The sequence below is a fragment of the Trifolium pratense genome, linkage group LG4 (assembly GCF_020283565.1).
Source record: "Trifolium pratense cultivar HEN17-A07 linkage group LG4, ARS_RC_1.1, whole genome shotgun sequence".
In the NCBI taxonomy this organism is placed as follows: domain Eukaryota; kingdom Viridiplantae; phylum Streptophyta; class Magnoliopsida; order Fabales; family Fabaceae; genus Trifolium; species Trifolium pratense.
The window spans coordinates 5,838,472-5,862,941 of record NC_060062.1 but is presented as its reverse complement, the minus strand read 5'-3'; the positions used below and the strand labels follow the sequence as shown (position 1 = coordinate 5,862,941).

Genomic DNA, 24,470 nt, shown 5'->3' with positions numbered 1-24,470 from the left:
GGCGTTACAAACTTCCTATTTGATTTACCTATACTGTTCTTCGCAATGTCATCATCATCTTTGTCTGACAATACAACCATGACAAACTAATATTTTCCGAGATACAACATATTGTACCTGAATACGCCGATCCTTTTAGAATATTTCAAGCTCTATAAGACAACATAACAAAACCACTATTCAAAGATATTTTTATTCCATATAGAGGAGAATATTCATTTACTCAGTATCTACATATAAGTTATATCAATTATCAATTATAAACTTAAAGCTCGAGTTGTTAAGCTCCGTCTAATATTAAATTATTCGACAAAATTCAAATTTCAACAATTCTTAACCATACTTTACATTTTCCGTAAAATAGTCTTTTCAAGAAAGAATGAAAAAATGTGTGTTAACAAGGAAAGAATGTAACCATGATAATGGCGATAAGCGATAGATTCAAAGACTGAAATTGAAATAATAAGAGTTCCATAAACATAAATCAGTCGATAAAAATTTATAACATGCAGGAGTTGAAGTTCGAACTCGAAATTTCTCCAGCTCTACTATATATTATTCATTTCCACGTCAATATCATGAGCGAGAGAGTGTAAACGAAAACTGACACACACAAAAACTCAGAAAAATCAAACTCTCAGAAACGCCATCATCACCAAAAAACGCAATCAAAATCAAAATTAAAATTAAAATACCTAACATTCTAAACCTTCGTTCAATTCAATTCAATTTTTCCCTTTCTATTGGTTCGCATCGTGTTCTTCCTCATCAATGGAGTAGTCGTTCCGATTGATTTCAATCGCGATTCGTTGTTCCCAATCGGAGCTTCGATTCCGAGAATTTCAAGATGAGTATGCCGAAACCTAATCAAGTAGCAGTTAGAGACCTCGTTGAAGAAGCTAAGAAACGAATTGTGATTCTCATCGTTTGCGTTGTTGGACTCTCCTATCTAATGTCATGTGAGTGAAACGAAACTCAAATTGTTGTTATTCTCTTTTTGTTCAATTTCAATTCTGTGTTGTTTGTTTCGTTTCAATGGTTTTTTCTTTGATAATCACTTGCTTAAGTTATTTGAAATCATTATTTCATAGTTGTAATTGCATTGTTAGCTGTGTAAAAAATGGTAGGTAGGATTGAAGTGATGGGTTTAGCATCTAATGTATCTTAATTTGGGGTAATTAGTTTAGTAAAGCTGTTGAAATTAAGAGATAGTTATAAGAAATGATGATATTGTTTGGAAAGGTTTATAGGAGAAAGTAAGTTCAATGTTGTAGAAATGAGAACGGTGTTGCCAATCACATGTCGCGGAAAGTATCGGTTATAAAATAAGTATTTGACGTGTTCTATGTCGAACAATCTGCTATATATAGAGAAAATAAATGACACAATAGGTAGACTACTAAGTTACAGGCCGCGTTGGTAATAGTTAGTTTGCTAAATGGTAAATTTAAAATTTTAGGCTGAAAGGCGTACTGCCTAGGTTATTTCCATCGCTCTAGGAGTTATTTATTATTTATTTCGTATGGTTGTCAAATCTAGCCTATCGACTTTGTTTGTTTAATGTCGACGGTTTTTCTTTAACTTGCTCCAATGCTTACTTGATTATATGTTGACTGTTACTTCTTTCTTTCTATCCATCGACTCTCTCTCTCTCTCCAATTTTTCTTTACTCCTCTATTAATTTATGACGCAACTATTTGACAACACTCTGTACTAAATAGCTTATCGCGGAAGAACAGCATTCTGCAATGCTATAGCGCTGCGCTGCCATAGCTTCTTGACAACACAGAGTGAGGATGCTTGAATGAATAAGTTGAATAAGTGGTCGCATAAGATAAGATCATTAGGGAGAAATTCATTGTTTCTCCCAATGCAAAAAGTATGATAGAGTTTGGTTTTTGATTATTTGGACATATGTGAAGAAGACCGAAAAGAGGATAGATCAGATGTAGAATATTTTTTAGTAATTAGAAGCAAAAGGAGACCAAAAAAAATTATAGGCAGCGATCTGGAATCTGAATGGTTCATTCTTAGATATGGTCCACAACAGAATATTGTGACAGAAGTCTTTGGTTGTAGCCGCCGCTGTCAAATTAGAATCATTGGATGTTAAACCTGTAATCTTGTGGGTAAATCATCACACAGATTGATGGTTTAAATTATTGCGTTGCTAACGTTTTCATGATCAAAATGTAGTTGCAGTTTTCTTTTATTTTTTTTCTTTCCAACTTACTTATTTGTTCATGTTAATGGTATGATTCTAATTGTCATGACCCAAGATGGAATACTGATGGTACTACTAGCATAGAAACTGACATGCTCTGGGTAGAAACTAAAACATTCATGTCAACACAACGGAACTGCCTGTCACATAATATTCAGACCTGAAAGTGTATGCTGTACCTTGTAAAAAATCAAATATTATTCAATAGTATGTACTATGTAGAGTACAAGCATTGATTTGAATATATAGACAAGCTCTAACCGATGGACCTGATTGATGGGTCTAATATAAAAATTCTGATAATTACATATTTTCAGCACTCCCCCTCAAGCTGGTGAATAGATATCTATCATTTGCAATTTGTAAGTTAGTTTGTTGATTCGTTTAGTTGACAAGTCTTTTGTTAACACATGTGCCGACTATTGGCCAGATGGGATGTAGGCAGTTGCTACCAATTTGCTGTCCAATTTTTCCCTGATGAAGTGTCAATCTATCTCAATAAATTTTTCCTATCATGGTGAACAAGATAATGAACAATACTAGTAGCGAACTTGTTGTCACAAAATAACTTAATAGGGCCTTCACACTTTATCTCCAAGTCATCAACCACAATTTTTATCCACAATAGCTCACATTTTCTGTGCCATAGCTATGAATTTTGCTCAGCACTGATCAAACCACTAACACTTTGGTTCTTACTCCTTTAAGCTACAAGGTTCCCACAAAAGAAAGTGCAATATTCTGAGGTGGTTCTTCTATCACTCACTGAGCCTGTATAATTGCGCTATGACGCATACTACTTATGAACCTCTGTGGTTAAAAACTTACTCCATATATTGAAGTTTTATGACATAGGTTCTATGAACTTGTTTGTGATAATAATCAATAGACATTGTGTCTTTTTTCACACCTTAGTTTTCACTAGAGGACTAAATAGATAGAAGTTGACTATAATTTCATCATAAAAACATTCTAGCAAGAATCGTTGAGATTTCTTTGAGTTCCAGGAATCCCATAGTTGATATCCCTTATGCTTCACTAGATAGATTATATATGTTACAAGTTCGATGCAGATGATATATATGCTTCAGCTTGGGGTGAATTGGACTGTTTCCTTTACTATTTGACATAGTTTTCATACATACTTTAGTTGTTACCATTTTTGCTCCTAATATTGAGAGATTTCAATTATGTCTCCCCTGCATATATAGTTGTGTTGTAAAATAATAAAACAATCACTCAGATGATTTTTTCTATCAAACTACTTGATCTTTTTCAATGAAACCGTTCATTTTCACCACTTTTATCAACTTAGACTTGCCCCTTGAACACCCCTACTTTTGTGTTCATTGAGTAACTACAAGATTTTGTTGTTACTATTACGCCTTTTTCCAACACTTACAAAATTATGCATATTTAGAGGTTGTCGCTTCACTTCACTTGCTAATTTATAGCTTAATATTTTTTTGATCCCGATATTTGATTTAATTTCTATTGCATTTATTTCAGTGACAAGCTCCTCAGTTTGGGTCAACTTGCCTGCTGCAGCCTCCTTACTTATCATTTTCCGCTATTTATCACTGGATTATGAAATGAAGAGAAAAGCTGCAGCATACAACAATAAATCAGGCTCCACCAGTGTTCAGTCTTCAAAGAAGCCTACCGAAAATCCTAAAGCAGTTGCGAAGTTTGAGTGGCGAGCAAAAGTTAATTCTCCTGTTGTTGAGGATGCAATTGATCACTTCACCAGACATCTGATTTCTGAGTGGGTGACAGACCTTTGGTACTCTCGCTTAACACCAGACAAAGAGGGTCCCGAGGAGTTGGTGCAAATAGTTAATGGTGTTCTTGGTGAAATTTCAGGACGCATGAGAAATATAAATCTGATTGATTTTTTGATAAGGTTCGTAGTTTCACTTTTTGTCCATGATTTTTCTTTATCTTGAATTGTAGTTTGTTTGATTGCGGAATTAACCCTTTTTGGTTCAGGGATCTTGTTAATCTCATTTGCACTCACTTGGAGCTGTTTCGTGCTGCTATCTCAAAGATTGAAAAACAACACACAGATTCATTAACAATTGAAAGACGGGATACAGAGCTAAAAATTGTGTTGGCAGCAGAAGACAAATTGCATCCTGCTTTATTCTCTTCTGAAGCTGAGCACAAGGTTGTTTCACTTTCTTGTTCTACATGCATGCATGGCGTAATGGGGAATTTTGTTTTCACCCATGGGTCAAGCTTCTGTTTCTCAGATTTCCTAATTTGGGATTATAATGCTGCGTGCATCTTTATTTTTCAGGTTTTGCAGCATCTGATGAATGGTCTTATGTCTGTCACTTTCAAGTCTGAGGATCTGCAGTGTTCTTTCTTTCGATATATTGTCAGGGAGCTTCTTGCATGTGCTGTAATGCGACCTGTCCTAAATTTAGCCAATCCAAGGTAGGTCTTCTTTTATTTTGCTTCATTCTTGACATATGTTGTTCTCATTTTTCCTTTTTCCTTTTTTTTATTTATTTATTTTTTATCCTCTTTGCAGATTTATTAACGAAAGAATTGAATCTGTGGTAATTAATAAGACCAAGGCTAACAAGGGGGTTGATGCAGCTCAAGGGCTATCCCCCATTAAAGAAGATGAGTCACAAACTTCATCTGATCATTTTTCCAAGTGTTTAGATCCTTCTGCTACTGGTGTTGAGCTTACACAGCTAAAAAATGGTCAGTCCAGAAATCCAGAGCCATCTACAGAAAGAAATGTTTCTGATAACCTTTCTAGAGATCCGTTGCTTTCAATGGATACTCGATCTTCCCGTTCATGGAACTCTTTGCCTGGAAACTCACAAAGTAATGGTGACCAAGGTATTCAACGATATCGCTCAGGAGGAGAATGGGGAGATATTTTAGATGTCGTCTCTCGAAGAAAGACCCAAACTCTTGCACCAGAACATTTTGAGAATGTTTGGGCAAAGGGCAAAAATTACCAGAAAAAGGATGGAGAGAACCAGTCAAATGAGCGAGCCCCACAACATCCCTCAACAGGAAAATCACTCAAGATAGATCATATGAAGGCAACATCTGGACCCAAAGAACACGATACTAGATTGAAGCTTAATACCTCTAAGGGAGGCCACATTAATTCTGGATACAGCAGTCAATTCACTGTTGAAAATGCATCCGTTCACACAGACAAGAATGGATCAACTTGTTCTTCAGTTACCTCATATAAAGATGATGAGGACAGCCACATTAATAGGAATATGAGTGAATCAGAGAGCAATACTTCTTATACTTCTGAAGATGATGAAACTAGTACTGTTACTGGTCTTGATTCCCCTGTAACTAAGGTTTGGGATGGAAAAAGTATCAGAAACCAGGCTGTTTCTTATGTTCATCACCCACTTGAAAATGTTGATAGCCACAGTACAAAGAAAAGGAATAAGAACCATTCCCGTTATCCGAGATCATTCAGAACACAATCTGGCAGTAAAAGGTCCCGGTCAAGCGATTTAAAGACAAATATGTGGCAGGAAGTTGAGAGGTCAAGCTTTTTATCTGGTGATGGTCGAGACATACTTGGCTCTCCAAAACCACCTGTGAATTCTGACGGATCCTCTGATGATGCTGATTTTGAAAGTTTGGGTAGAATTTATAGCGGAGCAGCTGCCTCTTCGTCCTCAATTTCTAAATCAGAATCTTGCAGTTTGGCTGTTAATCCCCTGAGAAGTTCTTCTGCCGTAGATTCCTTTTACAAGTTGAGATGTGAGGTACTTGTGATGGTGATAAATAGCTTCTTTAATCAATAACGAATAAGTTCATATACCAATATGTTTGTATATGAAAAAGTGTAAGATAATTCACTGCTGTAGGTCTTGGGTGCAAATATTGTCAAGAGTGGTTCAAGAACATTTGCCGTTTATTCCATATCTGTTACAGATGTAAATAATAACAGTTGGTCAATTAAAAGAAGGTACTAAAGCCTTTGCTCAGATTTCTAATAACAAATTTTGATCCAACAATATCTTCTAGTGTTTTATGTTTCCTTTCTCTTTCTTATTTAGCTTACAATATTTTTTTTAAGGTTTCGTCATTTTGAGGAGCTGCATCGGCGCCTGAAAGAGTTCTCCGAGTATAATCTTCATTTGCCACCTAAACATTTTCTGTCAACTGGTTTAGATGTAGCAACCATTCAAGAACGGTGTGAATTGCTTGATAAATATTTGAAGGTCAACTTAACTCAGACTTTTTTAGGTTAAAAGCTCACATTTCTTTGGTTCGTACCACTACCCAATACTGTGGCAATAGAACACAGTTCTGGATTTGTTGTTTCTGTGTCTACATTATTGCTTAAGAGTCACTTTCTGGTACATAATTGTTTCTTTGGCTAATTGGTAGGTTTGCATTATTAATGAACTGGTTCCTTTAGCTGATTGGTCAACTTTCGTTGTTATTTTTTTTTTTTGGAGGAATAAATTCTCTGATTTTTGTACTGTATAGAATTGGGAGTGACCAACACTTTGTTAACAGCAGGATAGAGATGTTGGATACAAGTTCACTTCTATTTTTAGTTGATACCTCCTTTTGCATCTATATTACAACATTGTTTTTCTGTCTTTGCTTACAATTTTCAGTGGTTTTGAAAATATTTTGTTGACACATTGCTTATTGGCCTTCAGAAACTTATGGAGCTACCTACAGTTTCAGAATCAATTGAGTTATGGGACTTTTTGAGTGTTGACTCTCAGGTCTGATTTATTGTGCAGCAGTTTCCTCTCTTCTGTTCTCAAAAGTTTTTCATTATAAAAATTATCTGACTCACCTCATTATTATATTTTATTTATTGCAGACGTACGTATTCTCAAATTCTTTTTCTATAATGGAAACATTACCAGGTGACTCATTGTTGATGAAGAATATTGAAAGTACATAGTTCTATTACCTCCTATTCCCATCTTTTGAAATGTAATGGATTCTGTTTTTATTATAATTATTCTAGTTGGCCTGGATGCTAAGTCGTCTGAGAAGACTAAAATCAGTTCCAATGTTTCTGCACCCGGAAGTGATTCTTTTTTGCAAACAAAAAATCATGCCGTGGCTAATGGATCGAGGCCAACAGTAAATAGCACGCCTCTTTCTCTACCATCAAAAAAGAATACACGGGAATCAAGACAGTCATTTGACAATTCTGGAAGCAATGCAGATATTCTACCAAGGAAGAGTGCACATTCTCCCAATAACTTGCAGAAGTCAGTGAAAGGAAGAGATAGTTCAAACGAGCTCTCTGATGTGCAGCATGATACTGCTGAAACTCTTCCAACAGAGGTTATGAAAACACTAAATCTGTAGTTCTGGAGTATTATTCTTTTGTTAATGTACTACCGACATTTCTGATCAAAGGTGTGTCCTGTGTCCATCACCGAGATGACATTGACACATGTGATTACATTCAATTATGTCATTTTCTCAAATGATTACTAGTGTCGACATGACAATGCTTCATAGTTTGTTATTTATTTTTTTGTTCATTGCTGCTACCAAAAAGAGAAATGGTGATATTTGGTTTGCTAATAGTTTTTATATAATTCTATGCATGATGGTTTCTTGGTTCTGATTAATATAATTCTATGCAGTGGGTGCCACCTAATTTAAGTGTACCCATATTGGATCTGGTTGATGTTATCTTCCAGCTGCAAGATGGTGGATGGATTAGGTAATTAAAAAAATCTAATTTATTTGATCTTAAATGTTTGGATTTAAGTTTCATTAGTAAGATCTGATCTTAAAATGCTTGCATTTTGTATATGTTACAGGAGGCAGGCTTTCTGGGTTGCTAAACAAGTCTTACAACTAGGAATGGGTGATGCCTTAGATGATTGGTTGTTAGAGAAAATTCTGCTTCTCCGAAAGGGATCAGTGATTGCTTCAGGGGTCACACGAGTTGAGCAAGTAATCTTATAATCTTTTTTTTTCTTTCTAAAAATTGTGATGCTGATAGGTAATCCTCTAATGAGTTAGTTAGGGTGTGAGATGAGAGACTATAAATGATAGAAAGGAGATTAGAGAGGGTGGTTTTGGTGTGGGATTTAGAGTGGGAGAGAACAAGGTCTCTAAAATACCAGAACTACAACAGCGCTTTCCTATCAATAAACACCATTTTCTTCTATAATCTGATCCCATTTTTATCAAATCGGCATCAGAGCTCCATCTTGTGGGAGTATTGATAAAGTAATCCTTTAATTAGTCAGTTAACTAGTTAGTTAATTAGGAAGGGTGAGATGAAAGGCTATAAATAATAGAAATGAGAAATTAGAGAGGGTATCTTTGGTTTTGGGAGGGGATATACATTCCTGATAATCTTTCGACACAACAATGCAGTTTTAATTAGTACGATGCTACATATTATACTCTGTCATTGCTTATATATGATGGATATGGACATAGTGTACTGATGAGATGTTGTGACTGCAATTTAAATAGATACTCTGGCCTGATGGAATTTTCTTAACCAAGCATCCAAATCGACGACCACCTACCGGTCCATCTCAGAGTTCACCTAATGGCCATCAATCTACACCAGTATCTACTCCAAGGATGGATGATGAGCAGCAACGAGAGGCAGATCGGCGCGCAAAGTTTGTATATGAGCTAATGATCGGTAATACCTTATACTGTTCTCGTTCATCTTTGTAATTATGACTGTGCAATATCACATACTCAATTCTATTGAAATAAAATATGTTATACTTAAACAACCGACCCCTCTGTGTAGATCATGCACCACCAGCAATTGTAGGTCTTGTCGGAAAGAAGGAGTACGAACAATGTGCAAGGGATCTTTATTTTTTTCTTCAGGTAATTTCTGTTTTATAATGTTGTCCCGAGAAGCTTACTTGTTTATCTATTAATTTCTGTGGTGTTGTTATAACAACGTTGAATCCCAATTTGAAATTTATTTGGCTTCACTTCTGCTCTGCTCGTGCTTCTAATGGTTAATAACATTATTTAAAAAATGTTTCAGGTTAACTTTTTATCACTATATAATTCTCAGCAGGAAATTTGTTTGTATTAATTTCATAAAAGTACCTTTCCTATTGAAAAGTGAAAACCTCACTACTATGATCCACGATATTGAGCCGCTCCTTAGTCTAGTAAACGAATTATTAATTATAGTTTGAAATCTTTACCACATCATGTTGTCGAAATGATCATTTAACAATCTCATGTTGTGTTGACTTGAGTAAATAAATGATCTTTGGGCCTTAATTTAGCATAGTTATAAAGACCTTTCTTGATTTCCTTTTTGCAGTCATCTGTTTGCTTGAAGCTGCTGGCTTTTGATCTCCTGGAGATGCTGCTTTTGTCGGCATTTCCCGAACTTGATGATGTATTCAAGCAGGTGCATGAAGAAAAACATAGATTTGGTGAGCTCGTCAAGTAAATATAATCATTTTTGGCCAAAGTACAGAGAAACAAAGGTGTGAATGCTGTCTTCAAAGTTACATTTTTGTTTTTGTAATTGTTCCTGGTTGCCGCATTTGTCTTTGCAACCAGCCTCCTTCTATGATCTATGGCATCTTGAGGCTGCCATTTGTAAATTTTGAGATTAATGCAATCATTTGAAGAAATTGTATCCATTATATTCTAGAAACAAATGTGCCCAGATGCTACTGCCGAGCCGGTACTGCATACAGTTCTTAATTTTAGTCTTCAAACAGAAATTTTGTCTGCAATATTATACAAGTACTTTAATGGAAAATCAGTTGGATTACATTTCTTATCATACATGACTTGGTTAAACAAATCATGCTACCATTGAATGTTTCTTTTAGGCAGGGAAATCACTGAGTGCCATAAATTTACTTAGGTTGACATATCATCATTTGGTGATACTCTTAAATGCGATGATTGGAAGAAATAATTTAGATATAAATTAGGACAAACAATTCATAAGTGTAAGTTTTTTATCCAAGCTTCTCTAAATAAACGATCCATTTTCTATGGATGTCAGTTCCCGCTTCCCATTGTCAACCTGTTGCATATATCTATCAAAGCCGCTAAAACAAGAGTTTTGCCGCGAGGTAAGTAAAATCTAGCCAAGAATTGTTCCCACCAGAAATCGAATTCAGATTCTCCCAAACAATTTGTCTTAAGGAGAGTTCATTAACCACTCGAGCTTAATGTGTTGGTTAGAGAAATTTTTATTAGCATAGACGTACAAATTTTGCTCATTCAATTCCATCATTAATTGATACAATGAAAGGCAATATACACCATTGCTTTTGAAAATAAAAAATAAAAATAAAAATTGGCTACCTCCACCATCATTAAAAAAAAAAAAAAAAACTACCTCCACCATCATATTTGAAATAAAATATTTTTTTTCATCTTTTTCTAAAAAAAAAAATTTAAACATTTTTTGTGTTTTCTTTCAACGAATCATCAGAGTAAATTAAATCATCATTAATTAAAGAAAATGAACATTGTGGATGAACAAAAATTTAAGGAAACAACTAGTTCTGCGAATGATTGATTCATGTGAGTTGAGAGTTTTTGAAAGAGGATGAACTAAGCTTGCAATAATGTAGTTGGTAGGGATCCTCTACCTTTAAGGAGTGAAATTCCCTCTACCTTTCCCTACCTTTCTATCTCTCATCTTATTTCCCTCCATTTTTATCTTTTTTCTCACTTGTCTGGCTCTACAAAATGCCTATAGTTACCAAAAGGTATGAGAGGGAAAGGTAGAAAATTCTATTATGTGGCAACAATGGAGGAACATTTCACTGTGATGGGTAGTGGTGTGGTAGGCTTTGAGTGATGAGGGAAGAACCGAGAACATGAAGTGAGAGAGAGCAATAAGAAAAAAGTACAAGAGATGCTCAATTCACCTCAGCAAAAAAACTACATTTCAGTACTCTATCTAACTATCTAGTTATAGAATGTAATCGGTTAACACTCCACTCGTAAAGCAAATAAGGCGGGCGATTTCCTAGCCAACAACCATTTTCAAGATAAACATTTAATCCTTTAAACCAACTCTTTCAATCTGAAGCATTTGTCGGAAAAAATCGTGTCGTTCCTAATCCGCCACAAAACCTAGCACCGCATGCCATACCAACAAGACAGCACCCTTATGAATCTTCTTTCCCTTGTTATTGATGAAAGAAAACTTTTAAAGTGGGAAATAAGACTCTCCAACAACACCTTAACAACCCAAAACCAACGATATACCTCCCACCAAATCGTCCAAGCAAAGAGACACAACATAAAAGGAAGATTTTCTGATTCTAATCCCCTCACACAAATAGCATAAGAAAGCAATCCATGGAGCAGCAATATTAGGTTTAATAGAGTACTTTTATTTCATGCTGTCGAAAAAGCACATAAGAAGTGTATATAAATGTAATTTCATCAGGAACGACATTTGACTCCACCATTCTTCGAAAAAGCACAGTAGCAAGTGTTCCTTTCCCACAATCAGCATATCCAGTTAGCAAAATGTTCCATGTGGAAACATCACAACTTACTCCAGTTCTCACAATGCATAAGCATGGATCTCTTTTCCACATTTCGAAGCTCCTATTCTAGCACATGCAGACAAGATACAAACTAAAGTAACCGAGTTCGGGTTTTGTCTGACATCATCTCCTTAAAGAAAACAAAGCGTCAAAGCATCGGTTATTGATCCTGAAGGCCAAGGGTAATAGATGTCCAAGATATAATATTCTTGTAGCGAAATGAGTGGAAAACTCCTAAAGCTTTGTCAATGCATTTACACTTGGCATACATGTCAATGAGTGCATTTGCAGCTATAGCATAAAAAATGAGCCCTGTCTTCTTGGCCACCTCATGAAGGTTTGTCCCCGTATCTAAATCGCACAAACAAGAACAAGCAGAAAGTACATCCGCGATGGTGATTTCATCCGGCACTTCCATCTCTTTATATGTCTCAAGAGCCTTTTTATTCATCAAATTATTCTCGTAACCCAATATCATTGCAGTCCATGACACCACATCTCTGCATTCTGTTTGAGAGGAAACTTTTCAGCTTACTCGACAAGTCCAACAGATGAGTACATCTGACTCAACGAATTATAAACCGAGAACCTAGTTCTCATAACATAACCATGAATCTCCCTCCCCAATCTCTCATCACCTATAAGCTCACAAGCAGTAATCACACTCGTCATAGTCATCAAATTCGGCTCAACCGGATATTCAATCATCCTGCAAAACAATCTCAACCCCAAACACACTTCATTTTCGAAACACCAGCAATCATCGCATTCCATGAAATCTTATCTTTTTTATCCATTTTATCAAACACCAACCTAGCAGTATCAATATCACCACATTTCACATACATGAATCACAAATCACAAAACATGAACATGAATCTCTTTCCCCTTAACCAAATCAGGAACACCACCACATGTCCTCAAAACACAAGGAAAAGTATAAACATCGGGCCTAACACCAACCCACAACATCCTACCATAGAGATTCAAAGCCTTATAAAAAAATCCACCTTTAGCATAACCACCAACCAAAACATTCCAAGAAAACAAATTCCTCTCGGGCATTTTACCAAACACATACCAAGCATCAACTAAATTCACAAACCTAACAAACATACTCAAAACTCAAAAGTGCATTTCCAAGCTTATGACTCAAATGGGTCATCATAAAAGATTTCCTAACATAAGAATAAACCTTAGAACCTTCTTTTCTAGCTCTTTTCCAATCACATAAACGTACTAAAGCAATATATGAATCTTCTTCAATTGAAACATTAACTTCATGCATGGTTTCTAAGTAACTCATAGCACTATCTAAGTTCCCAATAAGGGATAATTGACAAATATGATAATTTGGATTGTTGTTACTAATTGATGAAGTGATTGTGGTGGTGACAGAATTTGTGTTAAGGGTTTTTGTGGAAGTGAAAGATTTGAACTTTGGGTTGATGAAAGTGGTTGGAATAATAGGGTGGTGGTGTTTTTGAGGATGATGGAGTTGAGAGGGTTTAGCAAAAGCCACCATCGGAGCATGTGAGGGTTTAAGGGTGAAGTGAAGTGAATTGTGTTGTGTAAAATATCTATGTTTCTAAATTTGCCAACCAAAACCATAGTCTTATCCCTAACTTGTGTTGTCTTAATTTGAATGTTGTCTTAAATTCTTAATCATGTGCTTCATATATTTCTGTTGGGTACAATATATGCTTCATATATTTATCCAACTTTGTTTTTTCTCTTTACATTCTTGGACGGGCAGCCCGCTTTGCCACTGCTCCACAACAAAATCATCGCTGATGAGAGGGCTCCAGCAAACTAATCGACAACTAAAGCTGACTCGCCATGATAAAAGAGAGAAAAATAAAAGTAAAGATCAACAGAGCCAAAGATGACTATTGTTGATGCTTGAAGATCTACCATATGTAGTTCATTTTAACCGATTGCACCAACATCACGGCCAGCTTAACACACGATGATGCAACAACTACCGGAAGAAGCTATGCCTTCACTACAATGTAACAGTCATTCATGTTATGACAGTTTTGCATAGAGAAAACATTACTAATAGAAGGAAACGTTTAGAAACCATGCACTACTCCAATTAATTGATACAACAGCATCACCTTATAACATTTTACTAAAATTGAATATAACTGGTATTTGAGTTAAGAGAAATGCAACTATTTGAGCAAAAAAACATAACTGGTATAAAACAAAAGTGAATATATTTATCAGGTCCATTATAGAGAAGCCTCAAATCTCACAAGCCTATAACTGGTTTCAAAATTTGTTGAATAGTTTTACACGAAATATAAATAATCAAAAAGCAACTTTTTTTTATTCTTCTGATTTGAATTTTTAGATTTCAGATTCTTTTCAGAATCCCGGTAAATAAGAAAATATATATATATAATCTTTTTAGTATTCCAAAAAAAGTTTGGTGGATTCTATGAAAAAATTGATTAAATAATTGACAGATGATGCGGGGATTCTATGAAAAACTATTTCCTATTTCGAAAAGGTTGGTGGTAACCAGTTCATCGAAATAGAAATCTTAAAGAATTAGGTTTGGAATAGTAATCTGTTTTCAATTACCTGTATTCCCGGGACAGGAAGATGGTAACAATTCAAATATTTCTTTGATTTAAAGAAAATCACCAATATAGGAGAATTTGACAGTATTTACAAGTAAAAAATACAACTATTCATTCAGATGAGAGAAACTCGACAATTTCATAACTTGTTAACAATGGATTAATGTACCGATGAATGTACAACATGTAAAATAATAGGATTATTCTAAAGGAGTTAAAACTTCAAGTACAGCAACAAACAAAAGAAGAGTTATGATAGAAAAAACTCAATGAAAGGACTAAAGCAATGAACAACAATATCCAACTCAAAAATACTCAATGAACAACAAAATTGTCATACAATACTGGTGTTGTAACATAATAATCCAATTCATTAAAAGACGGAAAAATTAAAACTACAGAGAATAATGTTCCAAAGATCCTTGTTCCAACACAAAAACTTAAACACTAAAATTAGGCCATCAAAAAACAATATTTCAAAGGCTTAGGCAGATGCAGCTGCTCCCTTCTTCCTGGGTGCAGCTTCAGTACCTGAATTCAAAAATACCATCATATTAATAACACAAACACAACAAATAGAACTATAGAGATTAACCTCTTCTAAAATCATCATAATAACAAAATCACATAAACAATACACTTATAACAATGAACAAATTACCTAAAAAAAATCATATAGAAAGAAAAAAATCCACAAAAATTGATTACACTTATCAAACAAACAATTTAGCTCCCCCTAAATTAGCAGAGGTACAAGACAGCACATACAAAAGTTAACATTTCATTTGTTTATTTATTGATTTAGCTCCCCAAAAACAACAAACAACTAATATTAGCATTTAGCATTAACATTACATGATTACATCAAATTCCAAAGTTTATGATTCTAGAAAAGTAAAAGGCCAAAAAAAAAAGAAGGTGCATTTGACTTGTTTAGCTCAACAGCTATTCATCTAACGATTTACTACTAATCAATGGTTAAATCAATATCAGTTAATTAATTAAATTACATTCTAGAGTTGCTCATTCTAGTAAAACCAAATACAAAACAACAAAGTTAAACAAACAATACCTTCTCTGAATCCACTCTTGAATCTGCGAGGAACATTACGCAAGTACCTCATCCTACCAGTCCCGGTAGTCTTTCTCCTAATAGCCTTCTCACTCCAGTTATCTAAAACCATTCATTCACAACAAAAATTCAAATTTCAAACCCAAATCTAAAAACAAAAACAAAAACAAAAAAAATCAAATTTTGACACAAACCCAGTTCTCAAAAACCTAAAAAACTTACATTTCCTGACTCGGGCAGCTGGATAAGCACATGCTGAGCAGCGACTCTTCTGGAGATGGAAACTGCGACGGCCACACCTAACACAGAGTGTGTGAGTCTTGTTCCTTCTCTTACCGAAACTACCTGTTCCCTTACCCTGAAATCATCATTCAATAACACAATTTCAGATTCAGAAATCAAACATTGAAATGAAATTAGGTTTTCGATCGAAAAAGAGAGAAACTTTGAATACCATTGTAGAAGAAGGTTACGTCGCAAACCCTAATCACAGTGGCTGCGTTGTGATGAAAGATAATTTATATGAAAATTTAATGGGTTTTGGGTTTCATTTTTCTACATTTGGGCTTTGATTTTGACCCGGTTGCTTTTTCATATAAAATATTTTGCTTTCTGCACCTGCAATTCTTTTCTTTTGTGACTAAATTTCTTTTTTTCATTTTTCTTTTATTTGTTTATAAAAGAACCTATTTAATTTTGTACCACACTTCTTTAGTTTTTCTTTTTTTAGGTTATTGTATTATATTAATGTACTAAGTTTTTAAGTTGCTATAGTAAAAACATGGTTTTTAATTTTCTTTAGTAGTGACTAATCTCGCCTGAAGATGAATTTTCTCCCTTCCAAGTGAATTTTTCCTATGCACAAAAATTAGAGGTTGAATATTAATCGCTTACTCGAGGGATTCAAATTTCTCACCATTTAGACCAATTCATTTTTTATTCCCCACGTTATTCTCACTCGGTCTCTTGGTTTGTAACAAAAAAAAAAACTCGGTTTCTTGTTCCTTGACATATTTTTTTGTCCATGTGAATTGTGAATTATGGCTAAATCACCTTTTGGTCCTTTAGTTTTTTAACCTACATACGAGGTTTTAAAATGTTATTCATTTATTTCATTCCTTTAAGTAGTGAATGTTGGACACTTTAGTGTTAAAATGTGTAATTTATTGTGACACAATCTTTTATTATTTAAAAAAAATTTGCAATGTCTATTTTATTAATATTTGTTGATCATTTTTTTTGTAAAAAAGAAATATTTGTTGATCAATTTAATCACAAAATCAATATCAAATGATATCTTAAAAATGCATTTAGAATTTTAATACATCCAAAAATCAATGTAAAATCGGGTTACACTTAAAAAAAAAAAATCTAAAATGATGGTTTTCCTCGACATAAATGATACTCCTCGGTCCCAAATCTTTAGTCTTTTTATCTTTTTTATTTTGTCCCAAAACTTTTGTTCTCTTAAGAAACCAATGCACATTTAGTGATACTTTATCATTTGCACTCTTACAAAAGTTAAAACATTAATCAAATATATTTTCTCTTATGGTAAAATGCATTTACTTATCATTTCTTAATCTTCGTGTAAAACTCCAAAAATAAGCTGAGTAGTACCTAATAAAATTAACTTCAAGCAACAAATGTAATGAAAAAGTTGCCGCCATGGGAGTGGCGCGAAGAGTGGATTGAAGTTGCAATGAAAAAGACAAACATCATTAGCTACTACTACTACTTACATTACATTCCTTAATCCTTATTCGCAACTACTAAGAAAGAATAACAAAACCCCAATTTTCCAACTACAAACAACCATAATCCAAAATGAACAAAAATCAACAAGAAAACCCCAATTTCTCAGCGTTCCCTTTCAAACCCTATTCTATTCAAATCGATTTCATGAACGCCCTTTATCAATCTCTCAATCAAGGTGGCATCTCCATGTTAGAAAGCCCAACTGGTAACATTATACTCTTTTTTCAATTCAATTTACGTTTTTTCATTTTTTCTATATAATTTTTGTCAAAGTTCAAAAAATTAAAATTGAGATTTTTATTGTCTTTTTTGTTGTAAATTTATAATCTTAAAGGTACTGGAAAAACCATGAGTGTAATTTGTAGTGCATTGCAATGGGTGGTTGATCGGCGACGACAACAAGAAGAAGAAAAAGCTCTAGGGTTAATGAGTGGGAAGAATGAGGGTTTGGATGATGAACCTGATTGGATGAGAGATTTTGTTGTTAACAATAATGATCAGAAAGAGGTAAAAAGAAAGATTAAGAAGGAGAAATTTAGGGCTGTGTTAGGAAAATCTGATAATGATTGTAGGAAAAAGAATATTGGTGATTTGAAGAAGAAAATTGATGAAGTGGGTGATGATGAAGATGAGTTTTTACTTGAAGAATATGAGAGTGAAGATGAGAAAGTTGAGGGTACTAGTGTAGTGTCAAAGAGGAAAGCGAGTAAAAGTAGTTTTAGTTCTTCGAGTGAAGACGAGTCTGGTGATGATGATGAGGAGGAGGAAGAGGAGAAGAAGTTGAAGGTTTATTTTTGTAGTAGGACACATTCACAGCTTTCACAGTTCGTAAAGGAGTTGAGGAAGACGGTGTTTGCTGATGAGATTGATGTTGTGAGTTTAGGTTCCAGGAAAAATCTTTGTATTAATCAAGGTTTGGAATAATTTTGCTTAATTTGGAAGGTTTTTTTTTATTCTCCTTTTGGTTACTCGGTTATGTTGATTTTGTGAAAAATGTTTGTGTTGTGTGTTTTACAGAAGTACTTGCACTTGGAAATTCGACTCGCATAAATGAGAGATGCTTGGAACTCCAAAAGAAAAAGAAAAATGATGCTACAAAAGTTAAGGTGTGTGAGGTTTGGATTTTAGAATATGGAGGGACTATGAGGTAGTTTGGATAAACTTGTTAGTCATTCATGAAAACATAAATATCACAAGAACTATGAGCTTTGATAATAATGGTTTCTCGTATTATGCATTTTAATTTTTTTTTTCAAAAGTTCTTTTGTTTAACTTCTCTATCAACATCTACAAGCTTACTAAAACTTTTTGTCAGGAAAGAACCATTACTTATTTTGACTGAGAAGCTTACATACACTAGATGGTGGTTTAAACTTGGCCTAAAGATCTATTATTGTCTTTTGGAACATGCATGTAGAAGCTTAATATTGGCAATGGCTTAATGCCTTCATTATAATGGAGGATATTTGTGATACCATTCTGCATGCTTGACTCTGTCAATAGTAATAGAAAAGTGAATTTGTGTGTGTCTTCTTCATTTGAAATGAGAAGATTATGCTCAAGATTATGGATGCTTGATTTTTTTCCCTTGAACATGGCTTCTACATTTACTATTTTTTTCCAGGAGGATATATGTTAATGAACCTTTATTATTGGTGCTTTATTGAAATATTGGTTTGTGTGCGTTGCTGAATAACCCAAAAACAAAAGGTTGTATTTAGAAATATAAAATTGAAGATCAAACCATATTTCTAACCTTTGCTAACTGAGCTGCTTAGAATCCTACTCAGCTTTCACTACTTAGTGTTACAAAAAATTTACAATTGAAAAGTTAACTTAATAGAGTTTGGCACCAATGTCTCTTAAATAAATAATGCTTATTCTTACTTGCAGAACATAAGAGTAGGTACAGGAGCACGCAGAACAAAGGCCTCCTCTGGTTGCCCGATGCTTAAAAAACATAGACTACAAAAAGAATTCAGGGACGAGGTATCTCAACAAGGGCCTTTGGATATTGAAGATCTTGCTAACCTTGGTAGAACTATGGGAACTTGTCCTTACTATGGCTCTAGAAGCATGGTTCGGAAAGTTGATCTTGTGGTCCTTCCATATCAATCTCTTCTTTCAAAATCATCTCGTGAAGCACTTGGTCTGAATTTGAAATCGAACATTGTTATAATAGACGAGGCTCATAATTTGGCCGATTCACTCATCAATATGTATGACTCCAAAATTACTTTATCACAGGTATGTTTGTCATTTCCATCTCTACCTACCTTGGTTGAAGTTTTACTAGTTTCTTTTAAAAGCTTGTAGAAACTTGTCATATGCATTTGCATCAGCAATCAGAATACTTTGTATTTCTTTTTTGGGGATTTGTGAGTGGGCCAACAAATTAACTAAGGCAAGGATCCATTTGGGGTGATTGATTTGAAAAGCCTATAAAACGAAGGGACATTAATTATTTTCAATCGTATCTTGATACATGTAGTGGTCAATTGATGTATCTTTAGTGTTAGACATTACATGAGTTATTTCATTTAGACAGTAGTTTTTTTTTATGTTTGGTTTTTATTTTCCCAATCATTGTTAAGATGATAGTTATCTGTTTGTACAGCTAGAGAATGTGCATCGTCATGTGGAGCGGTACTTTGTGAGATTCCGGAACCTTTTGGGAGCTGCTAATAGGAGATATATTCAAACTCTGATGGTCCTCATACAAGCATTTCTCCGGGTACTACTCAACGAGAAAGATGGAAATCTCATAGATTCATGTCGTGATATAGAACAGGCTTCTGAAGAAAGGAGGGCCTCTGATTTTACTATGGCCATCAACGATTTTTTATTTGAACTAAATATAGACAATATCAACTTGGTCAAATTGGTAAAGTACATAAAGGAAAGCAATATCATGCACAAGGTGAATCTCACTACCAAATTTTTACATTTTCTTTTGACAGAATGCTGCGTGATGCTATTGAATTTTTATGTTGTCGTTTTGTTGTAAATGTTTACTCGACTTTCAGGTTAGTGGCTATGGAGAAAAGATGGCTACCTTGGAGAAGGTATCAGCACTTAATGTAACAGGGGAACATGGTGAAGATGGAAGCTGTCAGTCTGCTTTTCAGGCATTAGCTGACATGTTGCTATCACTGGTAAACAAGGACAGTGATGGAAGGATAATAATTTCCAGGTCTAGTTCAACAAGCTTCAGGAAACAAGGTCAAGGAAGATATATTAAATATGTTATGCTCAGTGCAGAGAAGATTTTCTCCGAGGTTTGCCGTAATTAGAAAGAACTTTATAGTGCATGTGTTTTTCCTTACAAATAATGAACAAAAAAAATAATAACTTTGAAACTTTCAATAGATTGTAGATGAAGCACATGCCGTCGTGTTAGTAGGCGGAACACTTCAGCCAATAGAAGAGACAAGGGAGAGACTCTTTCCATGGTTACAATCAAATCAACTGCACTTCTTTTCTTGTGGTCATATTGTGCCGCCAGAGAGCATTATGCCAATCGCAGTTTCCCGTGGGCCTAGTGGCCGCTCCTTCGATTTTAGCTACAGCTCCAGGAGCTCAGCAGATATGGTGAGCATGCCATTGCTCTCATCTACCATTATTATAGCTAAAAAAATTTTCAAAAGAAAAACAGAACAGAAATTGATTTTTGATAGAACAACAGAAACCAAAATTATTTTAATAGTTAACACAAAATTTGGATTAATTGTTTTGCATGGCAGAAAAGAAATGCCACAATACATGAAACTTTTATATATATAAAAAATGAGAACTGCGTCTTTTGAGTACCCAATGAGAACTATGTCTTCTGAGTACCATATGATCTCAAATCAATGCATCAACCAATAAATGTGGAAAATGACTTATTATGGTGCATATTGTGCTTTACAGATGCGAGAATTAGGTCTCTTGTTATGCAACTTGGTGTCTGTAGTTCCCCAAGGAATTGTAGTCTTCTTCCCTTCTTTTGATTATGAAAGTAGAGTCTATGAAAACTGGGAGTCTTCTGACATCCTTGCAAGGATTACAAAGAGGAAGCGTGTCTTTAGAGAGCCTAGAAACAACATGGACGTTGAATCTGTTCTCAAGGAATATAAAGATACCATTTATTCTCCATCAAGTGTGACTTCAGAAGTAAACCAAGCATCTCATACTGGTGCAGTACTCCTTGCTGTCGTTGGTGCAAAGTTATCTGAAGGGATCAACTTGAGTGATGGGATGGGTCGATGCGTAATCATGGTTGGTCTACCATATGCTAGCCCTTCTGACATTGAGTTATTGGAGAGGATAAAACACATCGATGGTTTTAAAAATTCCAAATCCCTTGACAATCCTGGAATTTCTGCTAGTTATGATGTATACGGAGGAGATATACAAGGTGGTTTTAGCATATTAAGAAATAGCAGTCACAGGGGAAAGGAGTATTACGAGAATCTCTGCATGAAAGCTGTAAATCAATCAATAGGTACGTGCTTACGATAACCTTAAATAGGTAATTTTATGGAGTATAGATCTCTCAAGAGATTAAGCACTGATTGGTGGAATTGACTTCTCACTAGTTTAAATTGTTAGTTGAAAAATAAGATGAATGGATTTTATCACATTAGCCCTTCAGAGACAATGGCATAGACAAAAGCGACATACTCCAAAAAACTAATGCGATAAAAGATTTTTATCTTAAGATCATTGTGTAATTTCGTCACAGGCACAAAATTGCTTGATGCCTACAATTTTAAAGATGAAACTGGTAGTTCTATCAAATGACATTGTAGTCTCGAGTAAGATTTGGTTTTGCACAGTAAATATGCGATGCATTTATTGATCTTGACTGTCCGGTCTCAAAGCAACTGTGAAAATTATTTAAAGATGATTTGGTGGAGGCGTAATATGGACCAAACAATCTCAAATTGTTGGTCAAGATCAATTAATGCATGTAACTTCGTGCTTTTTGTGAATGCAGATCCAGTAAGATCCTGCATACAGTGAGAGTTCAACCTCTGTATTGAATTGCCCATCTCTAAAACTCAATAGTTTACTAGTAATTACTTAGAATCTTTCTGGATTTCCTGTATGATGTGCATCGTGTACCTAGCACCTATCTACCATGTGTACCCATCCAAATCTTAATATAGTAGTTTTCCACTAACCTTTTTTCACTGATAAATGCTTGTTTATTGTTTTAGGTAGAGCAATTCGTCACATCAATGATTATGCAGCTATTTTATTGGTTGACACAAGGTATGCATCTGATTCCTCAAAACGGAGTTTTACCCACCCAACCACCAAGCTCCCCAATTGGATAAAAGATCGCCTCGTTACTTCTACCAAAAACTATGGTGAAGTGCATAGGTCGCTGCATCAGTTTTTCAAACTCAAAAAGACATGTTGCCAATAGTCACTGCTACAGATCTTGCAAATCCATGATCTCCATTATATTATAATTATGTTACGCATGTATCTAATTATAAGTCCCCTTTTAGAGTGCAAAAGGACGCGGAGATAACATTCATTTATAACACAATTCTCATTTGGTTTTATAATTTTTACACTTCACAAAAAGGAAGAACAAAGAGAAATTATACAACAGTTTCAATTGACTTTTATCATCATGTTCATAGCCTCATTAGATATTTAGTAGTTGATTTTGTGTTCGGTGGATGTATCATAAACAAGCAATGTATTTGCCATTCAATGGTAAGATATGGTTGTAAATATAACATTTGACACAAGACCTTATTTACTAAGGAATTATACCTCCTTACCACTTAGGCTAGCAGGTTGTAAGTACATAACATGTGATATTTCAATGTTCAATATTAAATAATAAAATATATAAATTTTAGATGAGATTAATTAGGTAGAAAAAGTTAGCTAATGATATAAATAATTTACGGCTTAAATGTCATCTTACACTAGTTTTGATTTTAGCCTCTAAAGAATTGCTTGTAGTTTGAATATCTGAAGTATATAAGTTTATTCAGTTCTTAATATTATAATTTTAGTCTCTGCAATTTATGTTAGAATTAGTGCTATAATGTTTGTATCATATCATTTATTTTACTGACTAAATACAAAGTGTATATTACATGGGTAGAAGTATATGTATTTGTTTTATCTTTATCAAACTGTTGTGGTCCAACTGATAAACAGTTTAGATAACTTAGTTTAATGTGTGTGGTCATTCTTGTGTGAAAATCACTATTTGGAAGAGAACAATCCTTGAAGTGTATTTCAGATCTTGAAAGTAGTTAGTCTATGTCATTATTTGTAGATTAAGAAACCATTTTTTTTTGTTAAAGATAAAAACTTACTAAAACTAAAATAATTACTACTTAGGAAGGAGAGTGTGTTACCCTAACACTGTAATTTTTTTTCCCTCCTGTTATTAGCATGCAGTCTTATTACAAATTTACAACTATACAAAGTAATTAATCTATGACTTTGAAATAATTCATGAATTGTACATGATTCATGTTTAGTATGAGTTTGTCAAATCATGGACATCCTCATGTTTGGTCTTTATAACTTATGTTTGTGCTTCCAAAGTTAATGTCAGTAGACAGAGTACAGTAGCTTTCCAGTGGACACAAGTTTTCAAGAAAGCAACAGATAATGCCAATATGTTTAAAGAGTAGTCGCTTTTAACTTCATAATATAGGAAAGTGGTGGGTGAGTGAGAGTATAATGGAAACAATGGCAAGTGTACAATAGTGACAACATTCATTGCAGTAAATGGAATGCTCTCTTCCTATTGCCAACCTTACTTATAGAATGTGGACCATGCATCTTTATTTTTACAAAATGTAAACAAGTTTTTCTGACTATAGAATATATGCCATTAATTATTTGCAGTGATACATACTGAATTTTCTGTTAAAAAAAAGTGAGTATGAATCTGCTTTGGAGGTGCATTAATATGTGTCCTCGCATCAAAGTTAATCTTATTCGAGACTGACCGATCTAATTAGACGTTATAGTAAGAAGTATCTCTATACATATTCGCTGATAAGTTGGCAGACACTCGATCGTAGCATAGCAAAGTGGGTTGAGCTGAAAGCGTATCGAGTAGAGTAAGAGTGAGTTTTTGTGTTCTTGTGTGTGATTACTTTCTTACTATAGAACCAACTTTGCTATTTTAAGTAAGCAAGTTATTATTTTAATCTGTTAATAATCTACTATTACTGTGCCAGACATTTTAACATCACTTTGCTTAAACAAGAACCAATGCTTTTATAATCTGGAACTCAAAATATCAAAATCCTCAAACTTGTAAACTTTTCTTTAAGTATCTTCAA

General features: G+C 34.4%; 3 protein-coding genes and 1 pseudogene across 4 annotated transcripts; 2 read left to right on the top strand and 2 right to left on the bottom strand.

The window, feature by feature from the left end:
* The first annotated feature begins 577 nt into the window (after nt 1–577).
* Nucleotides 578–10,000, top strand: LOC123921646. Of its 2 annotated transcripts, XM_045974273.1 has the most exons (15): nt 579–959; nt 3,734–4,127; nt 4,214–4,391; nt 4,524–4,663; nt 4,761–5,985; nt 6,088–6,188; nt 6,300–6,444; nt 6,895–6,963; nt 7,065–7,110; nt 7,215–7,540; nt 7,849–7,928; nt 8,029–8,164; nt 8,696–8,873; nt 8,988–9,070; nt 9,525–10,000. In XM_045974273.1, exons 1-15 carry the CDS (start codon nt 848–850, stop codon nt 9,654–9,656), a joined length of 3,345 nt encoding a protein of 1,114 aa, XP_045830229.1. In that variant the 5' UTR covers nt 579–847; the 3' UTR covers nt 9,657–10,000. The 2 variants fall into 2 exon arrangements, with proteins under 2 accessions (XP_045830228.1, XP_045830229.1); XM_045974272.1 differs by having other exon boundaries at nt 578–959; nt 4,214–4,663.
* A 713-nt stretch (nt 10,001–10,713) lies between these two features.
* Nucleotides 10,714–13,458, bottom strand: LOC123921645 (annotated as a pseudogene).
* A 1,165-nt stretch (nt 13,459–14,623) lies between these two features.
* On the bottom strand, nt 14,624–15,967 carry LOC123921643 (60S ribosomal protein L37-3). The gene is made up of 4 exons (XM_045974271.1): nt 15,851–15,967; nt 15,619–15,754; nt 15,397–15,498; nt 14,624–14,855 (listed from the first exon to the last, which is right to left on the bottom strand). Exons 1-4 carry the CDS (start codon nt 15,851–15,853, stop codon nt 14,809–14,811), a joined length of 288 nt encoding a protein of 95 aa, XP_045830227.1. The 5' UTR covers nt 15,854–15,967; the 3' UTR covers nt 14,624–14,808.
* A 1,060-nt stretch (nt 15,968–17,027) lies between these two features.
* LOC123921641 (ATP-dependent DNA helicase DDX11) lies at nt 17,028–22,904 on the top strand. The gene is made up of 9 exons (XM_045974269.1): nt 17,028–17,359; nt 17,489–18,067; nt 18,172–18,260; nt 19,048–19,401; nt 19,772–20,074; nt 20,181–20,432; nt 20,524–20,745; nt 21,067–21,640; nt 22,359–22,904. Exons 1-9 carry the CDS (start codon nt 17,224–17,226, stop codon nt 22,568–22,570), a joined length of 2,721 nt encoding a protein of 906 aa, XP_045830225.1. The 5' UTR covers nt 17,028–17,223; the 3' UTR covers nt 22,571–22,904.
* The last annotated feature ends 1,566 nt before the right edge of the window (nt 22,905–24,470 follow it).

Coding starts and splice junctions, on each gene's coding strand:
- LOC123921643 (XM_045974271.1), bottom strand. Junction 15,499..15,618: donor AGCTGCCCGAGTCAGGAAAT/GTAAGTTTTTTA, acceptor GAATGGTTTTAG/ATAACTGGAGTGAGAAGGCT. Junction 14,856..15,396: donor CAAGAGTGGATTCAGAGAAG/GTATTGTTTGTT, acceptor TTTTGAATTCAG/GTACTGAAGCTGCACCCAGG.
- LOC123921646 (XM_045974272.1), top strand. CDS start 848: ATGAGTATGCCGAAACCTAATCAAGTAGCAGTTAGAGACCTCGTTGAA. Junction 4,128..4,213: donor CTGATTGATTTTTTGATAAG/GTTCGTAGTTTC, acceptor TTTTTGGTTCAG/GGATCTTGTTAATCTCATTT. Junction 8,874..8,987: donor TGTATATGAGCTAATGATCG/GTAATACCTTAT, acceptor CCCTCTGTGTAG/ATCATGCACCACCAGCAATT.
- LOC123921641 (XM_045974269.1), top strand. CDS start 17,224: ATGAACAAAAATCAACAAGAAAACCCCAATTTCTCAGCGTTCCCTTTC. Junction 19,402..19,771: donor CCAAAATTACTTTATCACAG/GTATGTTTGTCA, acceptor CTGTTTGTACAG/CTAGAGAATGTGCATCGTCA. Junction 20,433..20,523: donor CAGAGAAGATTTTCTCCGAG/GTTTGCCGTAAT, acceptor AACTTTCAATAG/ATTGTAGATGAAGCACATGC.